The sequence below is a fragment of the Coregonus lavaretus genome (assembly GCF_964263955.1).
Source record: "Coregonus lavaretus genome assembly, chromosome: 1".
NCBI lineage: Eukaryota > Metazoa > Chordata > Actinopteri > Salmoniformes > Salmonidae > Coregonus > Coregonus lavaretus.
Window position 1 is genome coordinate 21,766,469 of NC_139988.1, and position 22,538 is coordinate 21,789,006.

General features: G+C 43.1%; 1 protein-coding gene across 1 annotated transcript in view; it reads left to right on the top strand.

Moving 5' to 3' along the window:
• Positions 1–7,890: 7,890 nt before the first annotated feature.
• The window catches only part of aatkb (apoptosis-associated tyrosine kinase b), a gene marked incomplete at its 5' end in the record, with an annotated part of 83,311 nt that continues 68,663 nt past the window's right edge, over positions 7,891–22,538 (top strand). The window contains one exon of the mRNA XM_084158367.1: positions 7,891–7,972. Within this exon, the coding sequence (XP_084014493.1) occupies positions 7,891–7,972 (82 nt within the window). The remainder of the gene's footprint in view (positions 7,973–22,538) is intronic.

Here is a 22,538-nt window from a genome sequence, read left to right on the forward strand (position 1 = left end):
GGCAACTTAAATAGCCTTAGCGTGCCTAATAAGTTGTAAACCGATATATTGGGGCACCATCAGACTATTCCGATGTTTTGTGAGGAACCAAATGGCCATGCACAAACGGGTGTTACGGTAAATATTGGTGGCACGGGGGAAAATGTAACGCCCAGACTTTTTGGATTAAAATCAATATTGCGATCCGACTGTCTTATTTAGACGGTCGGCAGGTAGCCTAGCAGTTAAGAGCATTGGGCCAGTAACTGAAAGGTTGCTTGTTCGAATCCCCGAGCCGACTAGGTGAACAATCAGTCGATGTGGCATTGAGCAAGGCACTTAACCCTAATTGCTCCTGTAAGTCTCTCTGGATAACAGCGTATGCTAAATGACTAAAATGTTACAACATTTACAGACCTATAAATGGAATGAATGATTAGGAGACATGGTGGTCTCTGAGAAATAGATAGACAAAAAATATGAGTTACCCCAAGTCTCCCCTACAGTACATTAGTAGAGGATTAACACACCAGAGCTTCTGATGACAGCTTCCTAATGAAGTGTGAACATTCACAGCTTCACTGCCTGTGTACACAACACTACAGTACACGTGCACTACCCGTGACTAAGCTGTTGTACTGTATGGTGATTGTTATTACTATTGTAGGCCTACACCTGCCCAAGTTCTGGAGATGAGCGTTAGCTATATTTGGTGCAATGCATCAGTTTTCAGCTTCTGGGATTTATGGTTTAGACATAGAGATATGTATTCTTGTGTGTGTTATTTAATTCAACATATGGTGTGTTTGGATATGTTTTCCTACTAAGAAAAGTTGTACCCCCACATAGTGAAGGCTCCAGGGTCCTTGAGATAGAATGGTTCCAGACCGGTAGTGCAAGAGAAAGAAAGAGAAAGACGGAGAGAGAGAATGAAAGAGCAAAAGAGAGAGACAGAGACACAGAGAGAGTGTGAGAGAGAGACGGACATAGAGAGGGGAGAGAATGAGAGAGCGAAAGAGGGAGAGAGAGAGGAGCTGTGGGCCCGCGGAGGAAACCAGAGTGTGGTAGTGGTAGGCAGCTGCTTAGGTGCAGAATGACCCGTGCTCCACAGTGGCTAGTTAAAAGTCTGCAGCCGCAGGCCCTCTCTACTCCTCCATCACCCCCAGGGGACCGCTCTGAGTCTGGGGTGGAGGGAGGGAAGAGGATGATGGGAGAGAAAGGAAGGGAGAGCCTTGGAGTCTAGGTTGAGGAGAAGGAGTAGTGGGTAGGGAGGAGTGGTGAGGTTACAGTATTTTTGCAGTGATTCCATCACTGTCTTGCTCTGTGAGCACAGCAGAGGGATTTATGAATTATCTATGATGTCTTTGAACATGATCATTTAGAAGGTTGTGTTGATTTTTGCATGTGCATTTGAAAAGGAAAGGAATAACACACAGTGTGTGTTTGACTTGGCAACGTGTTAGTCAGAGAACACCAATATAGATTATTCAACATACCAATGATTTGATATGCAGATACAAACCGTATAGACTATGAACAGCATATGAACATGATCGGAGTGGTGGTGATACGTGTGTTGCGAGACAATCACTTCTGTTCACCTTAAAAATCATTGCTCCATCCCCCTTTATCCATTCATGCTGTTACCAGGGCAACCAGACACAAGCAACACAGTGTATCATTCAGTCAGGGATCAGAATATGAAGTAACTCGACAGAAAACAGCAACAGCCTCAGAGGAAGATATACACTGATTGTACAAAACATTAGGAACACCTGCTCTTTCAATAACATACTAACCAGGTGAGTCCAGGTGAAAGCTATGATCACTTATTGATGTCACTTGTTAAATCCATTTCAATCAGTGTAGATGAAGGGGAGGAGACAGGTTAAAGAAGGATTTTCAAGCCTTGAGAGAATTGAGTCATGGATTGTGTATGCGTGCCATTGAGGGTGAATGGGAAAGACAAAAGATTTAAGTGCCTTTGAACGGGGTATGGTAGTAAGTGCCATGTGCACCGGTTTGTGTCAAGAACTGCAATGCTGCTGGGTTTTTCACGCTCAACAGTTTCCCACGTGTATCAAGAAGGGTCCCAATGGACATCCAGCCAACGGGACACAACTGTGGGAAGCATTGGAATCAACATGGGCCAGCATCCCTGTTGAACGGTTTTAACACCTTGTAGAGTCTATGCCCCGACAAATTGAGTCTGTTCTGAGTGCAAAAAGGGGTGCAACTCAATGTTTTCTACACTCGGTGTATATCGACAAAGAAAAACACAGAGCAAAGAGAATAAGAACATAAATAGAATAACCTAGATAGCTGGTTCCAGAGCCTTCTGTTACGAATGTAAGGCTTTGTTTGCATTCTAAATGACACCATATTCCCTACATAGTGCACTAGTTTTGACCAGAGCCCTACAGTACAGTATATGGGGAGACACTGACTGATTCCATTTTTTTCCATCCATGTTCTATCTAACATAAACTACACCATTAGGAAGTAAATGGGTCTGGGATGGAATCAAGGACAGACATGACAAGTAATATATATTATCCTCTCCTGCTGTGTTGTACAGTATAGGCTACACACAATATTCACTCTGACAGAAAATGAGTTAGTTGGAGGACCTCAGCAATGATTATACATTTTGTAGCCCTGTCATGTAGCAACAGATTAAAAACAGTAACATTTATTTTCATTGTGTCATTATTTTCAAGGTAAATGTTTTCCTGCCATGGCAAATACAGGGGAGTGAGAGTCAGCTAGAACAGCTAATCCATCCCTATAAGAGGCAAGCAGATTATAGTAGCTATGCATGATGTATTAAGTGACCATGTAGACAGCATATAGAGGGGGTTGGTGGGTTATACAGTCACTAGTGAAAGTTGCAGTCTTCACATTTTGCTGCCTTAAAATGTAATCCCAAGAATGAATAAATTATATTTTTGCACTGCCAATCTACACAACCTCCTCCACATTTTCAAAGTGAAAACATTTTTTGTTTCATTCCAAACACTATATATCCATTTTCAGAAATGTTGGTAAATTAGCTTTTATTGTTTATAATAAGAGTCTATTGAACCACCCATGCGTCAATCTAAGTAACATAATAACAAATCCCCATCAAAATATGTCAGTTTAAGCTAGTGATATCTTTTTTTTTTTTGCATGTGCTTCCAGTAAGAGTGACTTCCAATAAGTGCATTCATTGTAAAACAGCTAGTTGAGACAACCACATATCACAGTCAAATATACAGGCTATGAACATTCCATTCAACCTAAACAATGGATATATAGCGTTTTGCAAAAAAACTAATTTTCATACCCATCAAAAATCTATGAATGAAACATCTGAGAACAGTAATATTTTACACACACATGAAGGTACCCATAAGCAATCATTTCTGATAAAAAAAACACAAATGTGAAACATTTGTGGATATAGGGTTTTCGATATAAACCCAAATTAATATCAAAAATGAACATGTCTTGATTGCATATGTCTTTACACCCCAGGGTCAATACTTGGTGGAAGCACCTTTGGCAGCCATTACAGCTTTGAATCCTTTTGAATAAGATTCTATCAAATGTGGAGTAGGTTGTACATCGGTAGGAAAGAAACAATGTAATAATTTTTTTGATTTAGATTACATTTTAAGGCAGCAAAATGTGAAGAATGTGCAAGGGGTGTGTAGACTTTCACTAGGCACATAGGATGGAAAGAATGTGCCAAAGAGGGAATTACATCCATGGAATGGGAAACAGCCCTGTCACATTTGTGTCCCTCTCTCTGGGTTTAAAGAAGGAGTTGCATTGCTAGTAACATACAGACTGTTACATGTGAGGAGAGGGGGAGCTGACTGTGTCTGTCTGACTGACTGCAAACCTCTAGCTGGAAACTCTCTCTCTCTCTCTCTCTCTCCCAGAGAACCCTGCTTGTGCCTTTTCTATGCTGTTACATCACAGTCTCTCTGTCTGTGTGTTCATGGGTGCTGCTGTATTGTGCTGTTCATCCATGGCTTCTGCTTTGAGTGAATGAGATGTGAGAGGGACAGATCTATTCCTCACTACAGCTTTAGGCAAATGTTGAAAATACTTATTTTCAACCAAAAATACTTTTCAACTTCGTTTGCATGCTTCTGGCCCATGCACAGGAAACATACACATGCACACACACATGCAGAGACATATTTGCTGTTGCACACTAGGGTCTATAGAATAGAATAATATTATGTGAAACATCAAGGATGTGCAACATAGTAGCCTATTATTGTCATTTATTTAAATGTGAAGTTAGAAATTATAACATGTAGGCTAAGGAAAAGGAATTAAGTCACATCATGATTTGCAGTGGCGACCCATCATTCAGGGCAGGTGGGGCAGAGACCCCCTGTTTTAAGACCCGCCTGTTTAGCTAAAAAATAAATATACAATATTATTTTGGCATTAATACCTGTCACATATCAGTTTGCAAAAAAAAATTTGAGTTAGTAAAGCCACATACAAACATGGTCTCTTTTTTGCTTTCTTGAGTAAGGCAGGTGTTTCAGCCTAGCTCAGTGGTGGTGGGGCAGCCAGTGGAAAATACGGAGCGTAGGGGTTGGTAATGTTCTCTAGTTGCACCGTGATTGGCTCAGTGTTCTGTCACTCATGGGGACACTACGTCACCGCAAAATCTACGGGGAGAGCTCGAAAATTCAACCCCCTTGGGTGCTGCCATAGAGTTACATTAAAAGTGCCCATCCAAGAAAGCTTTGATTGGACTGATCATGTCAACATCATACTTTCAAAACCTTAGCTAGCAAGCTAGCCAATCATCATCATGAATCAAGTCAACAATCTACTGGCAAATCCTTTTCATATGAAGAGAAATTATAGATTAAACGTATCTGAGCTCAACGGCCATTGGACATAAATATTACGCAACAAGTTGGAAATCGCAAATTCAACAATGAGTGGTTTGGAAGGAATCAGTGGCTAACTTGCTACATTTGCACACACTGTATATATATTTTCTGTTGTATTTTTGACTTTATGTTTTTTACCCCATATGTAACTCTGTGTTGTTTTTATCGCACTGCTTTGCTTTATCTTGGCCAGGTCGCAGTTGTAAATGAGAACTTGTTCTCAACTGGCTTACCTGGTTAAATAAAGGTGAAAAAAAAAAAAAAAAAAAAAAAAATAACTGCAAGCATTGCAAAGCAATCACTAGCCTGCTATTCAGTGGAGTGGGTGTGTGGTCTAAGTCTGGGTTTAAGGGTCTCTTTTCCAGGCTTATAAGGATAAATATTCATTTGCAACACCATGGGCTAGAAAATGTTGAATACATTGGCCTGCTGTCAATCCAGCATGATTTCTGCATGTTCAAAACAACTGGAAACTCAGAACTGGGAAATCTCAGACTTCAGTGAGTTCAAGACAACTGGGAACTAGCTCCGACTGGGAAAATACATTTTGAATGGTCATCCAACTTGGGAATTCCAAGTTGGGAACTCGGGCCTCTTTCTAGAGCTCCGACCTGAAGATCACTGACATCATGATTTGACCTTGTTTTTTTTCAGAGTTCCCAGTTATCTTGAAAGCACCATAAACCCAGAGTAAGAACGGCCCATGTTCTGAATTCTGTCGCTGTACATTTCAAAAGTGCTAAACAAATAGTTATATTGACTACGTCCGTCCTAGCTCGCTCATTAATGTCTTAATCGAAATTACGGATTGCCTCTTATCCGCTTGTCTTCCCCTTATGCCATAGTTTGTACATCTCAATTGTCAGTAGAAACCACACTTGTTTAAGCAAGTCAGCCATATCAGTTATGTTTTTTTTTAAAGGCAGTAAATGAGGCTGAATTAACTGTTGCACTGCCAGACAAGGCTCCGCTGATAGCCAGGTTTAGCAGTGTGGTAAGATGTTGGGACTGCTGTTGGACTCTGCTGTTGGGACAGCTTTATGTAGGCCCTAACAGTTTGTGGGCACCGTTTGTCACCTTATAGTGCAATTAATGTATTGTTTAGTGTTGTGTAGTGTAGTGGCTTTGCTGACATGAATCCCAAATTTTTTTGTTTGTTTGCCCCACCAAGATTGACATGCTAAAATCGCCACTGCATAGTTTGTACATCTCAATTGTCAGTAGTATGGGGGATTTATTATTCTCCTAATTGATGGGATGACTAACTTAGAAAGAATGCATTCTGGACTGTGCTGATGTAGGTTGTGTCACCTGGCAAGCTGTGATTGATGTGAATAGCTGTTTTAGGGGGTAAAATGAGATAAGGATTTGTGTCTCCAAATACTAGAATATACTGGTTCTTTGTGATCTGTGAACCTTCCTTGGACGTAGGAATGGTGTCTAGGGGAGCTGGCACTTCTCATTATGACAGGTTGTTATGATAAACGTATGCCTGGAAACAGGGATGCGCTAAGAGGCGGGGAACAGCCAGTGCGCCAACGGATTGGCTGAGTAAGTCTAAACCACGCTCAAGCGTCTACTCTGATTGGCCAGCAGAGAGGTGGGAAACTCTCTCTCTGTAAGAGTATTTTAGGAAGAATCTAAAACAATGGATTTAGTTCTCTGAAGTGCCCTGCGAGGTATTTCAAGGAGCCTGTATATACGAAACATCATATTTACCATTGAAGTTTTTTGCATTAATTAAAATAACTAGTATATCTTAGAAGTCGTGTTGACCTCTTTTGTTCCTAATGCCAGATTTGAATTGACGCAACTTTGACAGTAGAAACCTCATTTGTTTAAGCAAGTCAGCCAAATCAGCTATGTTTTTTAAAAGGCAGTAAATGAGGCTGAATTCACTGTTTCGCTGCCAGACAAGGCTCTGCTGATAGTCAGGTGTAGCGGTGGTAACGATTCACTCCATGGTGCTGACAATAAGCTTTATGTAGGCCCTAACAGTTTGGGCACCGTTTGTCACCGTTATAGTGCAATTCATGTATTGTTTAGTGTTGTGTAGTCGCTTTGCTGGCATCTAAACATATTGTATTTTTTTTGCCCCACCAAGATTTACATGCTAAAATCGCCACTGATGATTTGAGATCAACAATGTGAATTGTGACAGTTATAGCCAGGGCAGGCTACTCTAAACCCTAACTAATTTTGATTTGTGAGATATTAAAGCATAACTCTGGTTCATCGTGATAAACTGGTCTTGCTCAATTGCTCACCCTCAAATAAGCTATAGTGGCCCAGCTATAGCGCATCACCCCCTCCCCCTGTAGTCTCTGGAGCAGAGCGAAACCCCAGCTCAGTCAGAAATTCTATTTGGGAACGCAACATTAGCAAGCAAGATGGCGCTCTTGCTGTCAGCACACGGACAGCTCCCGCTCTGTGCTCGCGCTATTAGTGCAACAGCTATGAGAAACTGGCATTATTTAAAGGAGAATGCGTGATTGATTCCTAGTTGTGCCATAGTGCTGATATCATAATCAAAGGACATCGCATTCGGAAGAGTTGATCTGTAAATGGGATGATACACCGGACCAGTCCGCGGTTTGCTACAGCAGCAGAGAACACAGGGAATAGTAACAATTTAAATACTGTGCGGTATCGGGTTGATTGCTACGGGTAACGGCACTCACTGTGACAATCTCAGCACATTTTCCACAATTAGACGGAAATAGGAAAACGGTAAATTGCACGGGAGAGGCTGGTGCTTGTGTTGCTATGCAGCTTGACAGTAATCACAGCATCAAATACAAGACGTCAAATTCTGTCAACATCTGCTTCTAAATCCGATTGTTATTTTTTGCCTGTCAAAAGATGGAGGAGCGCTTTGAAACACAAAGAATGGGCTTGAATCGGCAAAAAATGCAGCTTTTCTCTCTACCATTTATTTTATTAGAAGCTACCTGCAATAGTGTCTCTCTGCAATACCAGTAACTCCCCCATGGCGAGGAAGATGTTGGCGGTTCTGCTGATGGTCATCATGTCTTCATCGTTCTTCGTCCCCGGGTTTACCCTCAGTTCCCATTTCAATTTAGGTGAGATCTAACGGAAATGCTGACATTCCATTGCTTGATGTAATTAGAATACCAAGTGTCTTTGTAAATGTTTGTCTTGTTCAGAAAGCTAATTATGTCATCATGGGGCGGCAGGTAGCTTAGTGGTTAAGAGCGTTGTGCCAGTAACCGAAAGGTCGCTGGTTCTAATCCCCAAGCCGACTAGGTGAAAAATCTGTCGATGTGCCCTTGAGCAAGGCACTTAACCCTAATTGCTCCTGTAAATCGCTCTGGATAAGAGCGTCTGCTAGATGACCAATTAATTAATTAATTAATAATTAATCATGTTTATTATATTCACCACTGTCAGGGCCATAAATGCGTGCATTAGTAGGCAAAGATACATTGGAGCTGTTCAATGAGAGAGAGAGAGAGAGAGAGAGAGAGAGAGCACCCTGGCTTGTGCCTTTTCTATGCTGGAGGATGTACTAGGAGTTTAAAAGAAGGAATGACCAACACCGTAGATTATTTATGATATTGTGCATGAAAAAAATCTTATACTGATTCCCTGTAAGTGTATTTAAATTCAATAAAATATTTTAAGTGAATACCTCATCTCGCCACCCAGAACCAAATCAGCTACTAGATTTAGATGTAATCGATTAACGAGAGACAAGTTGAATGCCTGGTACCTGCAGGACAGTAGACAGGTTTTTTCTCAAGGAAGGAAGTGCTGCTGTTATTATGGCTCCAGTGAGTTTCTTCCCAGACCATAGATGCGCTAAAGGAGTCAATGGAACGCAGACTCGAACTAAAAGGAAAGGTTCACCCATTTTGAATGTTATATTGTTTTTGTTAATCTCTGAGTGATGTTCTATTAATTCCCTGGGTAATTTCATGTTTTCATGTGTATCTGAGTTATTGGCGTTCAAGCAGGCAGAAATATGTCTGGTATTACGTAGCACTGTGATAAAGCCGCTCTCACTACACTAGAAGTTAATAGGAATAAGACTTTTAGATCGCGAAAACGTCTATCATACATGTCAGATTTCAATACTGGCCGATGTCATAACTCGGGAGGATGTCTTCTCTCGAATGAGCCGTTGATCATATTTTCCTATATATATATATATATATATATCGATATTCCGACCTCGAGAAATGTGTAATTTAACGGAGGGTCTAGCACATTTTTCTTATTTGTCGGCCTCTTTAGTCCAGGGTGCATTGCATGGTGCCGTTGCCAGAGATATTATAGAAAGGAGACAGGAATCCATTGACTGTAGGAACGTATAATGTCCCACCCAAGCAGACTGTCGACCAATCGTGTTAAGGTGGTCATGCAGCATCACATGGTTGCTAAGCAAATCGTCATCCCTTCTCAGTCAGTGTATATGTCGAGAAACGTGCCAATTTTCCTCGAAAGTACATCATGTCACGATTCCAAAGCTATACAATATTACAAATATCAAGTTAATTATCTCACATCTCAGAAAATATTTGTAATGTTGTACTTCTCCTCAAAAGTATATCTGCCATTGCAAATGTCAGACTCCACTCTGTGAGGCACATTGATCTGCAGGTTGAACAGGGTGAGATTGTAGACTCCTAAATTGATAGTGCAGTTTGTTTGGGCGATTTTACAGTTAACTAGCTACTTTACATGCTGATATTGTCTTTGGTATTATTGTGTGTAGCTTTGTTTGCTTGCTAGCTAGCTAGCCAGCCAGCCCATAGAGAGAGCATTGCATTGTGAATTTTGTAGTCGACTTGAGCTACAACAGATTTCCACAACGATTTTCGAGGTTGCTACCAACCTTATTATAATGGAAAAGTTAAACATTTGTTCACAAAAAAATATTGTTCTCACATATTAGTGTTATTTAATACTGTAAATTAAAGGAACGAGTGGTTTTGGGTAGATTTTTCGACTCGGAGTATGGATCAATCGAACTCGACCAAAACAATGGAATTGCCATGGAAACGTGTGGGAAAGGGCTGCGGGGAAAGATCACAAATTTACTCATTACCACCCAGCAAAAGTAGCCTATATTTAGGCTAGTGTTTATATGTGTATTTCACACTATGTTGAGGTAAAATCGGAGTATAACGCATGTATGGATGTCAACCCCAACACATGTTCATGTCATCATCACCAATCAACTGTATTACAGTTAAAAATGACTTTGACTACCACCACCGATTTCTGTATGCGGACTGAAGTAACCACATTGTGGGCCTGTTACAATGCATAAGTCATGACGGATTTGACAAATATTCACTTTGTTAGATCAGATATGTTGAGCCTTCTCAAGAAACCTAGCTTCCTCTTGGAGCTCACAATTCCAAGTGGCTGTTGCTGTGTTGATGGCGTGTGAATTGATTTGGTCCATGGATGTTCAGCTGTGGACAGTAATGTTAGCAGGAGGTGCTGGTTAGCCTGTGTTCTGGCATTATTTGGCTTGTTGCCTGTCTGATGTGCGGTATACACTAATGTGGTTCTCCTGATGGATTTAATTTCAATAGCTCACAAAGTACAGTAGCCTATATTGGCCATCTTTCTCTAGAGATCTGAAAATAAATGACAATAAGTGAAAATACGTTTCAGTTGTTTTATACAGTACATTATTTCATCCTCTCCTCCTCCATATGCAGAACTCTCTATGTCACTATCTTAGTGTGTTAATTGAATTGTGTAAAATCTTATGCTCGCTCAGCCCTTACCTTCCTCCCTCGTCTGGTACTGCCAAAGGGCTAATGAACGAATGATGTGCTCCATTCTCCATCCCTCCATTCTCTCTCTCTTCAATTATTTTATCATCACTGGTAATGTCTTGTGGGTAAAATTTCTTCCATAGTTATTTTTCCCCTTCAATTATTTTCCTTACTTTAGGTAAAAAAAATAAAAGGGGGGAAAAAATAAACGGATTATGTCACCCTGTGGAGTTATATGATGTGACCCTATTCCCTATATAGTGCACTACTTTAGACCAGAGCCGCCATATGGACTTGTCTGTGATGCCATACTGCAGAAAGGATTGTATCTTTGTGTCTGCGAGATGTAGTGTACGTGAAACATAAGCTTCTAATGTGGTAAAGATCAAAATCTTTGTCTGAGGGAGGGAGGGGTAGACAGGGATGGAGAGAGAGAGAGAGGGATGGAGAGAGATTAAGGAGAGAGAGGGAAAGATAGAGGGAAGGAGGAAAGAGAGGGAAGGAGAGAGATGGAGGTAGAGAGACAGGGGAAGAGAGGGATGGAGAGAGATTGAGGGGGAAAGAGATGTAGGGAAGGAGGGGCAGAGGGGGAGAGAAATATAGTAAGGGAAAAAAGAGAGGAGGGAAAGAGAGATGAAGGGAGGGAGGGAGGGAGTCAGCCCTGTGTTACAGAACATGTCCTGGCTTGGTGCTGGGGAGGGTTGTGATGACATCATGCTATAAGCGAGCAGCAGGAAGCAGAGGTTGATGTGGTTTTACTGGCAGTGTTGGCAGGCGTCCCAGGCTATCCTCCAGGTTATCCATTTCACATTTCTCAGCGTCCGATCAGCTATCAGCAGCACATCACACTGCACCCACCCAGCAGGAGGAGAGACAGCAGGGTGTTTAAGCTGGTCCTTACCCCCACTAGACACCTCTCTCAGGGCAGGCAGCGGCTGAGGCACCTGGTTCCCCACAGAGGCAGGAGGTGGAGGTCTAGGTAAGACCAGTTGGATGGAGATAGAGATGGGAGGGATGGGGTTGAGTTGGTGGAAAGGGGGTAGGGATGAGGTGGGGATGGGATGGTGGAGATGGGAATGATTGGGATTGGAAAAGAGGGTGAGCACCTGTTCTTTTGCCATTGACGCAACAATAGACTGATCTTAGTAGGCCTATACGTGGAGGAGAATCAGCAATGGCAGGGTGTGGTGTTGTTGTTTTGGTTATGTGCGCTGGGGCTTTGACTGACTGTAACCCAGTTTGTTATGAAGGACCGGAGAGGAGCCACTGGATAGGGACGGGGGGGTGGGGGGAGAGGAGGAGAGGAGTCACTGGACAGGGGTGGGGGAGGAGAGGAGAGGAGTCACTGGACAGGGGTGGGGGAGGAGAGGAGTCACCGGACAGGGGTGGGGGAGGAGAGGAGTCACCGGACAGGGGTTGGGGAGGAGAGGAGTCACCGGACAGGGGTTGGGGAGGAGAGGAGAGGAGTCACCGGACAGGGGTGGGGGAGGAGAGGAGTCACCGGACAGGGGTGGGGGAGGAGAGGAGTCACCGGACAGGGGTGGGGGAGGAGAGGAGAGGAGTCACCGGACAGGGGTTGGGGAGGAGAGGAGAGGAGTCACCGGACAGGGGTTGGGGAGGAGAGGAGTCACTGGACAGGGGTTGGGGAGGAGAGGAGTCACCGGACAGGGGTTGGGGAGGAGAGGAGTCACCGGACAGGGGTTGGGGAGGAGAGGAGTCACCGGACAGGGGTGGGGAGGAGAGGAGTCACCGGACAGGGGTGGGGGAGGAGAGGAGTCACCGGACAGGGGTGGGGGAGGAGAGGAGTCACCGGACAGGGGTTGGGGAGGAGAGGAGTCACCGGACAGGGGTGGGGGAGGAGAGGAGCAGTGACATTGGACTCTGGTAAACAAGCTGTGTTAGCTACTGTTGCTATTGATGTCGTAATGGTTTGACCGGAAGAGAAAGGACAGCGTATGTATACAGTAATAGCATTGACAAGCTTTTCATAATATTGCAGTAAGGGTACTGCGCGTTAATGTTGTTAATATGGATATTGGTCTTCATCTAAATTTGGATGTGTGCCAACATTTTGTCGTTGTGTTTTACCGAGTGAGACCACCACAGATTCCACTCTATGTGCTTCCCTTGGGGGAAGTATTCAGTGTTGAGGATCTCATTTGGTTTTCTATTATTTTATGCACATTCCAAAACTGCAGAACTTGCTGTTCTGTAAGCCCAAAGTCTCTCTCTGTTCAACAACCAAAAGTGTTTTAGGTGAGGTTGCTGCAGTGATGCTACATATTACGAATGGCCTGAGCACTCTGTGTGTGCGCGCATATTAGAGGTGTGGGATAGTAAGATGAGTTGGAGAATAATACATTCTGATAGCAGGAAAAGCATTCCATTTCACATTCATGTTCTCGGTGAAGAAAACCCATTTGAGTCATAATAGGCTCATTAACGTTACTCCATTAGATTCACTTTGTTAGCTGATATACGTTCTTTGTCTCTCTACTACCTCAACAGTAACCAGAGTCTAATTCAACAAGCTCTATGGAGAAGGAAAGGAGAGAGACAGACAGGCACCTTGCCTTTGATTCCGGCTAATAGCATGATACATAGTGAAGAAAGAAACCCAGGGATTTGATCATTTGATTTGCTTGCTTTGTCTTTTGTATGTGCATGTCTGAGACAGTGGTGTGTGTTGAACATCACTGCTTTAAAACCCGAATCAGACAGGTTTTTGTTGTGTTATGGGGAGAGATTATCAAAGTTTAGGATCTCACAGAGTCAGATTTGTGATGGGAATAGGCTATTTTTAAGGGGCTTTTAGAGAGGGATTAGGGAAAACGTGCGCTTGTTTTTCAGTTGAGAGGAACAGAGAGAGAGAGAGGGCAGTGTTTTATTTAGCCATTTGGCTCTCTGAGGTATTAACACAGCCTAGAGACCAGGGGCATGTTCAGTATGGAGGAAACGTTTTAAACTGAATGAAACAGGAAGGCACTACCTGAATAATAAGTGACAGTCAAATAACAAGGAACATTTTAGATTTGAAGCTGGGTCTGAGACTTGAGGCCATGGGATTCAGAGTAGAGTCAGAAAGTGATTTAAAAAATCTATCCTGCAGTCAATTTGGTGCCGGTACTTCCTTCCCTAATGTAGAGAGCACCAGACAACTAGGAGGGTGAGGAAGAGGAGGAGGATGAGGAGGAGGGATCCCATGCCATATCCAGGCAGCTCTTAGACTGTTTACACACCCAGTGACAGCCTATAATGGAGTCACTGTGAAAGATAGCAATAGCTATGGCTAGGCCACTCCAGGACCTTAATGTGCTTCTTCTTGAGCCACTCCTTTGTTGCCTTGGCCGTGTGTTTTGGGTCATTGTCATGCTGGAATACCCATCCACGACCCATTTTCAATGCCCTGGCTGAGGGAAGGAGGTTCTCACCTCATATCACTGGTACCCTCGAGCCATGGTTTATTACCACAGTGGTGCTTCAAACTGCCTCCCAGCCCTGTAGAATATCATGGATGATAGAGCATGATGGAAGCTAGATCATATCCTTCCAAAGGATGCTTAACTGTGTTTTCACAGCATTACAGAGCATGTCAACAATTCACCTGTGTAGAGCTGGTATGTTGTTGAGCTCCTGAGCTTGTCCTTCAGTTTCCCTAGCAAACACTGCTGGTCACACTGATGGTCTTCTGTAGCTCAGCTTGCAACGCCAGGATACGTGGGTTCGATTCCCGGGACCTCCCATATGTAAAATGCGTGTGTGTAGCAGGGCTGACCGGGAGGGCTGCTCAGTGCTGTGCTCCACCTGTGTTGGCATTTCAGCACCATGGACAGCAGCATGCAGTACAAACAGCTAGGGAGCAGCAAATGGAGAGCAATTTAAACTGCTGTGCACTGCTTCATGTTTCAATAGATTTAATTGGAGAACGTTTAAGAATACATGTTCTTGCTGAGATGCTCCATTTCCTCTATAAACAAAAGAAAAGAGACAGTAGAAGATGAAGAAAGACAGACTACAGTGTAATGTCAGTATGTCTATTTTATGTCTGTTTAATGTCAGTATGTCTGTTTAATGTCAGTATGTCTGTTTAATGTCAGTATGTCGTCAATATGTCTGTTTTATGTCAGTTTAATGTCAGTTTAATGTCAGTATGTCTGTTTTATGTCTGTTTACATTTTACATTTACATTTTAGTCATTTAGCAGACGCTCTTATCCAGAGCGACTTACAGTTAGTGAATACATATTTTTTTTTTATACTGGCCCCCCGTGGGAATCAAACCCACAACCCTGGCGTTGCAAACGCCATGCTCTATCAACTGAGCTACATCCCTGCCGGCCATTCCCTCCCCTACCCTGGACGACACTGGGCCAATTGTGCGCCGCCCATGAGTCTCCCGGTCGCGGCCGGCTGCGACAGAGCCTGGATTCGAACCAGGATCTCTAGTGGCACAGTTAGCACTGCGATGCAGTGCCTTAGACCACTGCGCCACTCAGGAGCTGATTAATGTTTAATGTCAGTATGTCTGTTTTATGTCTGTTTAATACAGTATGTCTGTTTTATGTCTGTATAATGTCTGTTTAATGTCAGTATGATGTCAGTTTAATGTCAGTATGTCTATTTTATGTCTGTTTAATGTCAGTATGTCTGTATAATGTCAGTATGTCTGTTTTATGTCTGTTTAATGTCAGTATGTCTGTTTTATGTCTGTTTAATGTCAGTATGTCTGTTTTATGTCTGTATAATGTCAGAATGTCTGTTTTATGTCTGTATAATGTCAGAATGTCTGTTTTATGTCTGTTTAATGTCAGTATGTCTGTTTTATGTCTGTTTAATGTCAGTATGTCTGTTTTATGTCTGTATAATGTCTGTTTAATGTCAGTATGTCTGTTTTATGTCTGTTTAATGTCAGTATGTCTGTTTTATGTCTGTTTAATGTCAGTATGTCTGTATAATGTCAGTATGTCTGTTTTATGTCTGTTTAATGTCAGTATGTCTGTATTATGTCTGTTTAATGTCAATATGTCTGTTTTATGTCTGTATAATGTCAGTATGTCTGTTTTATGTCTGTATAATGTCAATATGTCTGTTTTATGTCTGTTTAATGTCAGTATGTCTGTTTTATGTCTGTTTAATGTCAGTATGTCTGTTTTATGTCTGTATAATGTCTGTTTAATGTCAGTATGTCTGTTTTATGTCTGTTTAATGTCAGTATGTCTGTTTTATGTCTGTTTAATGTCAGTATGTCTGTTTTATGTCTGTTTAATACAGTATGTCTGTTTTATGTCTGTATAATGTCTGTTTAATGTCAGTATGATGTCAGTTTAATGTCAGTATGTCTGTTTTATGTCTGTATAATGTCTGTATAATGTCTGTTTAATGTCAGTATGTCTGTTTTATGTCTGTATAATGTCTGTTTAATGACAGTATGATGTCAGTTTAATGTCAGTTTGTCTGTTTTATGTCTGTATAATGTCTGTTTAATGTCAGTATGATGTCAGTATGTCTGTTTTATGTCTGTATAATGTCTGTTTAATGTCAGTATGTCTGTTTTATGTCTGTATAATGTCTGTTTAATGTCAGTATGATGTCAGTTTAATGTCAGTATGATGTCCGTATAATATCAGTATAATGTCAGTGTCACAATTACTTTCACACAGTGCATCGAACCTCCTTCGATATAAAACAATTGGGCTTCTCAGATGAAACACAATACATAAATGCAGGCCGTTATTTTCGACCCTCTCCGTGGGAATTACAGAGGGGCCTCTGGAATAATGTAATTTTCTGCTGCATTTCAGGCTCCCAGCCAGCCTGCCTAGTCTGGCCATTAACGAGACATTGTTTGCATCCTAAATGGCACCCTATTCCCTACATAGTGCAGTATTTTTGACCAGGGCACATAGGGTTCAGGTCAAAAGTAGTGCACTAAGTACTAGGCAATTGGGTGCCATTTGGGACACAACCATTGATTCACAGTGGACTCACTCCAGTGAATCACAGACAGAGAGGTAGAATGGACTTCCAGTCTGTTATGATGTAATCTCTGTTTGCAGACAGAACACTAGAGCCTGATAAACTGTATCTCACTAGAGTGGGCAAGACAGTACAGAACATTACATTGAGTGAGTGAGAGAGTGAGAGAGAGAGGGAGTGAGAGAGTGAGAGAATGAGTGAGAGAGAGAGAGAGAGAGGCGCTTGTGCCTTTTCTATGCTGTTACATCACAATCTCTCTGTCTGTGTGTTCATGGGTGCTGCTGTATTGTGCTGTTCATCCATGGCTTCTCAGCGATTGCTAAAAGGATGGAGGAGGGGGCAAATAAGAGGCAGCAGCAGGGGAAGTGTAAAAGAGGAATGAGAGAGAAAGAAAGGAGGATGAAGAGTGGATGGATGGATGGATGGAGGACAGACATACACCATGCTGTTCCTTCAGTGAGAGAGAGAGAGAGAGCGTGTGGGGGCTGAGACTGAGCAAGTCAATGGGATCAGGGACAGAGAAAGAGAAAGACTGGTGCAGATGGGGAGACAAGCTAAAGATAGAGACAGAAAGGAGAATGGGCGAGGCTGAGGTACCAAAAGGGGTAGAGGAGACACACAGTACGCAGAGAGAAATGGTGAAGAATCCGGAAGTCCAGGCTACTCTTCAGGGAGAAAGAGGAGAGAATGGAACAGACCACAGCCTGCTGTGAGGGAGTGAGTAGGTGAATGAAAATTGACCAGTGGCCTTGCCTTGAATGACCGGGAGGGGCTATGAGGTCAGTTCCGTTGAGCCGTAGTCACGGACATGACAAGGTGTGAGATGGACGCGGTGAAGAGCTGTATCCCAGCAGATGCTCCCTCACAACGGTGGCCATGCTAATGCTAATTTCCCTGTCTCTCAGAATCAACCTCCTCATTCATAAATAATACATTCAGAAGGAAGTGTTTTGTTGTTCTTTGAGTTAGGAGCCTGTCATGAGGCTGTTAAAGGTCTCTACTTGTTAAAGCACATACATTCTCTCAGTTCTGATTGGCCGTAGCATAATGACTTGTGTGTTCTTTACACTTGAGACATGTTGATCTGCTCTTGGGAAGTGTGTTGTTCGTTTTATCAGGGATGGAGGGGTGATGCTTGTGTGTGTCATTCTGTGAGCCTGTTTGGAGCCCGTGATTGGTTGTTCAAGGTCTCTGCTTGTTAAAGCACTCATTGTTCTCAGCTCTGATTGGCTGTAGCATAATAATGTCCATGTGAGCTTGCTCTGCAGCTCTTGGGAAGAGTGTGTTCAGGGGTGGGGATATGGAGTCTAATTGTGTGTGTGTGTGGGCGTGTGTGTCATGTAAGAGGTGGTTGGGTTATGGAGTCGTGGGTGTGTGTGTGGTGCAGTGAAGCGGTTGCTCTACTTTCAGATTTTTCCCTGCTGCTTTTCGGTCACAGATGAACCCATCCAATATTTAACGTCTCACCCTGCCAGGATCAGATCCCCCAGTCACACACACACACACACATCACCCGTCAGGATGTATACACACACAACCCTCTCAAGGGCTCTCAACATGAAGCACACATGTTCCCAGCTGAGCTGATGGAACAGTTATATAAACAGCCCATTCTCTTATGGAATACGTCAGGAGGTGCCGATTCTGCAGATACTGGATTATGTTTGGACCTGGCGAAATGTGGAAGCTATACTGTCCACAAGGGGAAATGTGGATGCTATACTGTCAACTAGGGGAAATGTGGACGCTATACTGTCCACTAGGGGAAATGTGGAAGCTATACTGTCCACTAAGGGAAATGTGGAAGCTATACTGTCCACTAGGGGAAATGTGGAAGCTATACTGTCCACTAAGGGAAATGTGGAAGCTATACTGTCCACTAGGGGAAATGTGGAAGCTATACTGTCCACTAGGGGAAATGTGGAAGCTATACTGTCCACTAGGGGAAATGTGGATGCTATACTGTCAACTAGGGGAAATGTGGACGCTATACTGTCCACTAGGGGAAATGTGGAAGCTATACTGTCCACTAAGGGAAATGTGGAAGCTATACTGTCCACTAGGGGAAATGTGGAAGCTATACTGTCCACTAGGGGAAATGTGGAAGCTATACTGTCCACTAGGGGAAATGTGGACACTATACTGTCCAATCAGAATGAGTTTTTCCCCACAAAAGGGCTTCATTACAGACAGAAAAACTCCTCATGTTTCATCAGCTGTCTGGGTGGCTGGTCTCAGACGATCACACAGGTGAAGAAGCCTGATGTGGAGGTCCTGGGCTGGCGTGGTTACACGTGGTCTGCGGTTGTGAGGCCGGTTGGACGTACTGACAAATTCTCTAAAACAATGTTGGAGGTGGCATATGGTAGAGAAATTAACATTCAATACTCTGGAAACAGCTCTGGTGGACATTCCTGTAGTCAGCATGCCAATTGCGTGCTCCCTCAAAACTTGAGACATCTGTGGCATTGGATTGTGTGACAAAACTGCACATTTTAGAGTGACCTTTTATTGTCCCCAGCACAAGGTGCACCTGTGTAATGATCATGCTGTTTAATCATCTTCTTGATATGCCACACCTGTCAAGTGGATGGATTATCTTGGAAAAGGAGCTATACTCACTAACAGGGATGTAAACAAATTTGTGCACAACATTTTAGAGAAATAAGCTTTCGGTGCGTATGGAACATTTCTGGGATCTTTTATTTCAGCTCATGAAATCATAGGACCAACACTTTACATGTTGCGTTTATATTTCTGTTCAGTATAGTAGGTTTATGGCTTGCTAGGGTGTTGTGGATGGGTATGATGGTGAATGGGTGTTTAAGCTGCAGACTCCGGCTCCGAGGGTCGCATGTTTAATCCCAGGGCTAGGCACTCATTTTTTAGATTTTTGGGTTTTAAACCTTTCCCAAACCTTAACCACTCTGAATTAATGCCTAAACTTACAGTGGGGAAAAAAAGTATTTAGTCAGCCACCAATTGTGCAAGTTCTCCCACTTAAAAAGATGAGAGAGGCCTGTAATTTTCATCATAGGTACACGTCAACTATGACAGACAAAATGAGAATTTTTTTCTCCAGAAAATCACATTGTAGGATTTTTTATGCATTTATTTGCAAATTATGGTGGAAAATAACTATTTGGTCAATAACAAAAGTTTCTCAGTACTTTGTTATATACCCTTTGTTGGCAATGACATAGGTCAAACGTTTTCTGTAAGTCTTCACAAGGTTTTCACACACTGTTGCTGGTATTTTGGCCCATTCCTCCATGCAGATCTCCTCTAGAGCAGTGATGTTTTGGGGCTGTCGCTGGGCAACACGGACTTTCAACTCCCTCCAAAGATTTTCTATGGGGTTGAGATCTGGAGACTGGCTAGGCCACTCCAGGACCTTGAAATGCTTCTTACAAAGCCACTCCTTCGTATTCCGGGCGGTGTGTTTGGGATCATTGTCATGCTGAAAGACCCAGCCACGTTTCATCTTCAATGCCCTTGCTGATGGAAGGAGGTTTTCACTCATAATCTCACGATACATGGCCCCATTCATTCTTTCCTTTACACGGATCAGTCGTCCTGGTCCCTTTGCAGAAAAACAGCCCCAAAGCATGATGTTTCCACCCCCATGCTTCACAGTAGGTATGGTGTTCTTAGGATGCAACTTTGTCCTCCAAATACGACAAGTTGAGTTTTTACCAAAAAGTTCTATTTTGGTTTCATCTGACCATATGACATTCTCCCAATCCTCTTCTGGATCATCCAAATGCACTCTAGCAAACTTCAGACGGGCCTGGACATGTACTGGCTTAAGCAGGGGGACACGTCTGCCACTGCAGGATTTGAGTCCCTGGCGGCGTAGTGTGTTACTGATGGTAGGCTTTGTTACTTTGGTCCCAGCTCTCTGCAGGTCATTCACTAGGTCCCCCCGTGTGGTTCTGGGATTTTTGCTCACCGTTCTTGTGATCATTTTGACCCCACGGGGTGAGATCTTGCGTGGAGCCCCAGATCGAGGGAGATTATCAGTGGTCTTGGATGTCTTCCATTTCCTAATAATTGCTCCCACAGTTGATTTCTTCAAACCAAGCTGCTTACCTATTGCAGATTCAGTCTTCCCAGCCTGGTGCAGGTCTACAATTTTGTTCCTGGTGTCCTTTGACAGCTCTTTGGTCTTGGCCATAGTGGAGTTTGGAGTGTGACTGTTTGAGGTTGTGGACAGGTGTATTTTATACTGATAACAAGTTCAAACAGGTGCCATTAATACAGGTAACGAGTGGAGGACAGAGGAGCCTCTTAATGAATAAGTTACAGGTCTGTGAGAGCCAGAAATCTTGCTTGTTTGTAGGTGACCAAATACTTATTTTCCACCATAATTTGCAAATAAATTCATTAAAAATCCTACAATGTGATTTTCTGGATTTTTCTTTTCTCAATTTGTCTGTCATAGTTGACGTGTACCTATGATGAAAATTACAGGCCTCTCTCATCTTTTTAAGTGGGAGAACTTGCACAGTTGGTGGCTGACTAAATACTTTTTTTCCCCACTGTAAGTTTAGTTTGTGGAGTTTGATGGCACCACATGGCATACAGTGAGGGAAAAAAGTATTTGATCCCCTGCTGATTTTGTACGTTTGCCCACTGACAAAGACATGATCAGTCTATAATTTTAGTGGTAGGTTTATTTGAACAGTGAGAGACAGAATAACAACAAAAAAATCCAGAAAAACGCATGTCAAAAATGTTATAAATTGATTTGCATTTTAATGAGGGAAATAAGTATTTGACCCCTCTGCAAAACATGACTTCGTACTTGGTGGCAAAACCCTTGTTGGCAATCACAGAGGTCAGACGTTTCTTGTAGTTGGCCACCAGGTTTGCATACATCTCAGGAGGGATTTTGTTCCACTCCTCTTTGCAGATCTTCTCCAAGTCATTAAGGTTTCGAGGCTGACGTTTGGCAACTCGAACCTTCAGCTCCCTCCACAGATTTTCTATGGGATTAAGGTCTGGAGACTGGCTAGGCCACTCCAGGACCTTAATGTGCTTCTTCTTGAGCCACTCCTTTGCTGCCTTGGCCGTGTGTTTTGGGTCATTGTCATGCTGGAATACCCATCCACGACCCAATTTCAATGCCCTGGCTGAGGGAAGGAGGTTCTCACCCAAGATTTGACTGTACATGGCCCCGTCCATCGTCCCTTTGATGCGGTGAAGTTGTCCTGTCCCCTTAACAGAAAAACACCCCAAAAGCATAATGTTTCCACCTCCATGTTTGACGGTCGGGATGGTGTTCTTGGGGTCGTAGGCAGCATTCCTCCTCCTCCAAACACGGCGAGTTGAGTTGATGCCAAAGAGCTCGATTTTGGTCTCATCTGACCACAACACTTTCACCCAGTTCTCCTCTGAATCATTCAGATGTTCATTGGCAAACTTCAGATGGCCCTGTATATGTGCTTTCTTGAGCAGGGGGACCTTACGGGCGCTGCAGGATTTCAGTCCTTCACGGCGTAGTGTGTTACCAATTGTTTTCTTCGTGATTATGGTCCCAGCTGCCTTGAGATCATTGTCAAGATCCTCCCGGTTAGTTCTGGGCTGATTCCTCACCGTTCTCATGATCATTGCAACTCCACGAGGTGAGATCTTGCATGGAGCCCCAGGCCGAGGGAGATTGACAGTTATTTTGTGTTTCTTCCATTTGCAAATAATCGCACCAACTGTTGTCACCTTCTCACCAAGCTGCTTGGTGATGGTCTTGTAGCCCATTCCAGCCTTGTGTAGGTCTACAATCTTGTCCCTGACATCCTTGGAGAGGTCTTTGGTCTTGGCCATGGTGGAGAGTTTGGTATCTGATTGATTGATTGCTTCTGTGGACAGGTGTCTTTTATACAGGTAACAAGCTGAGATTAGGAGCACTCCCTTTAAGA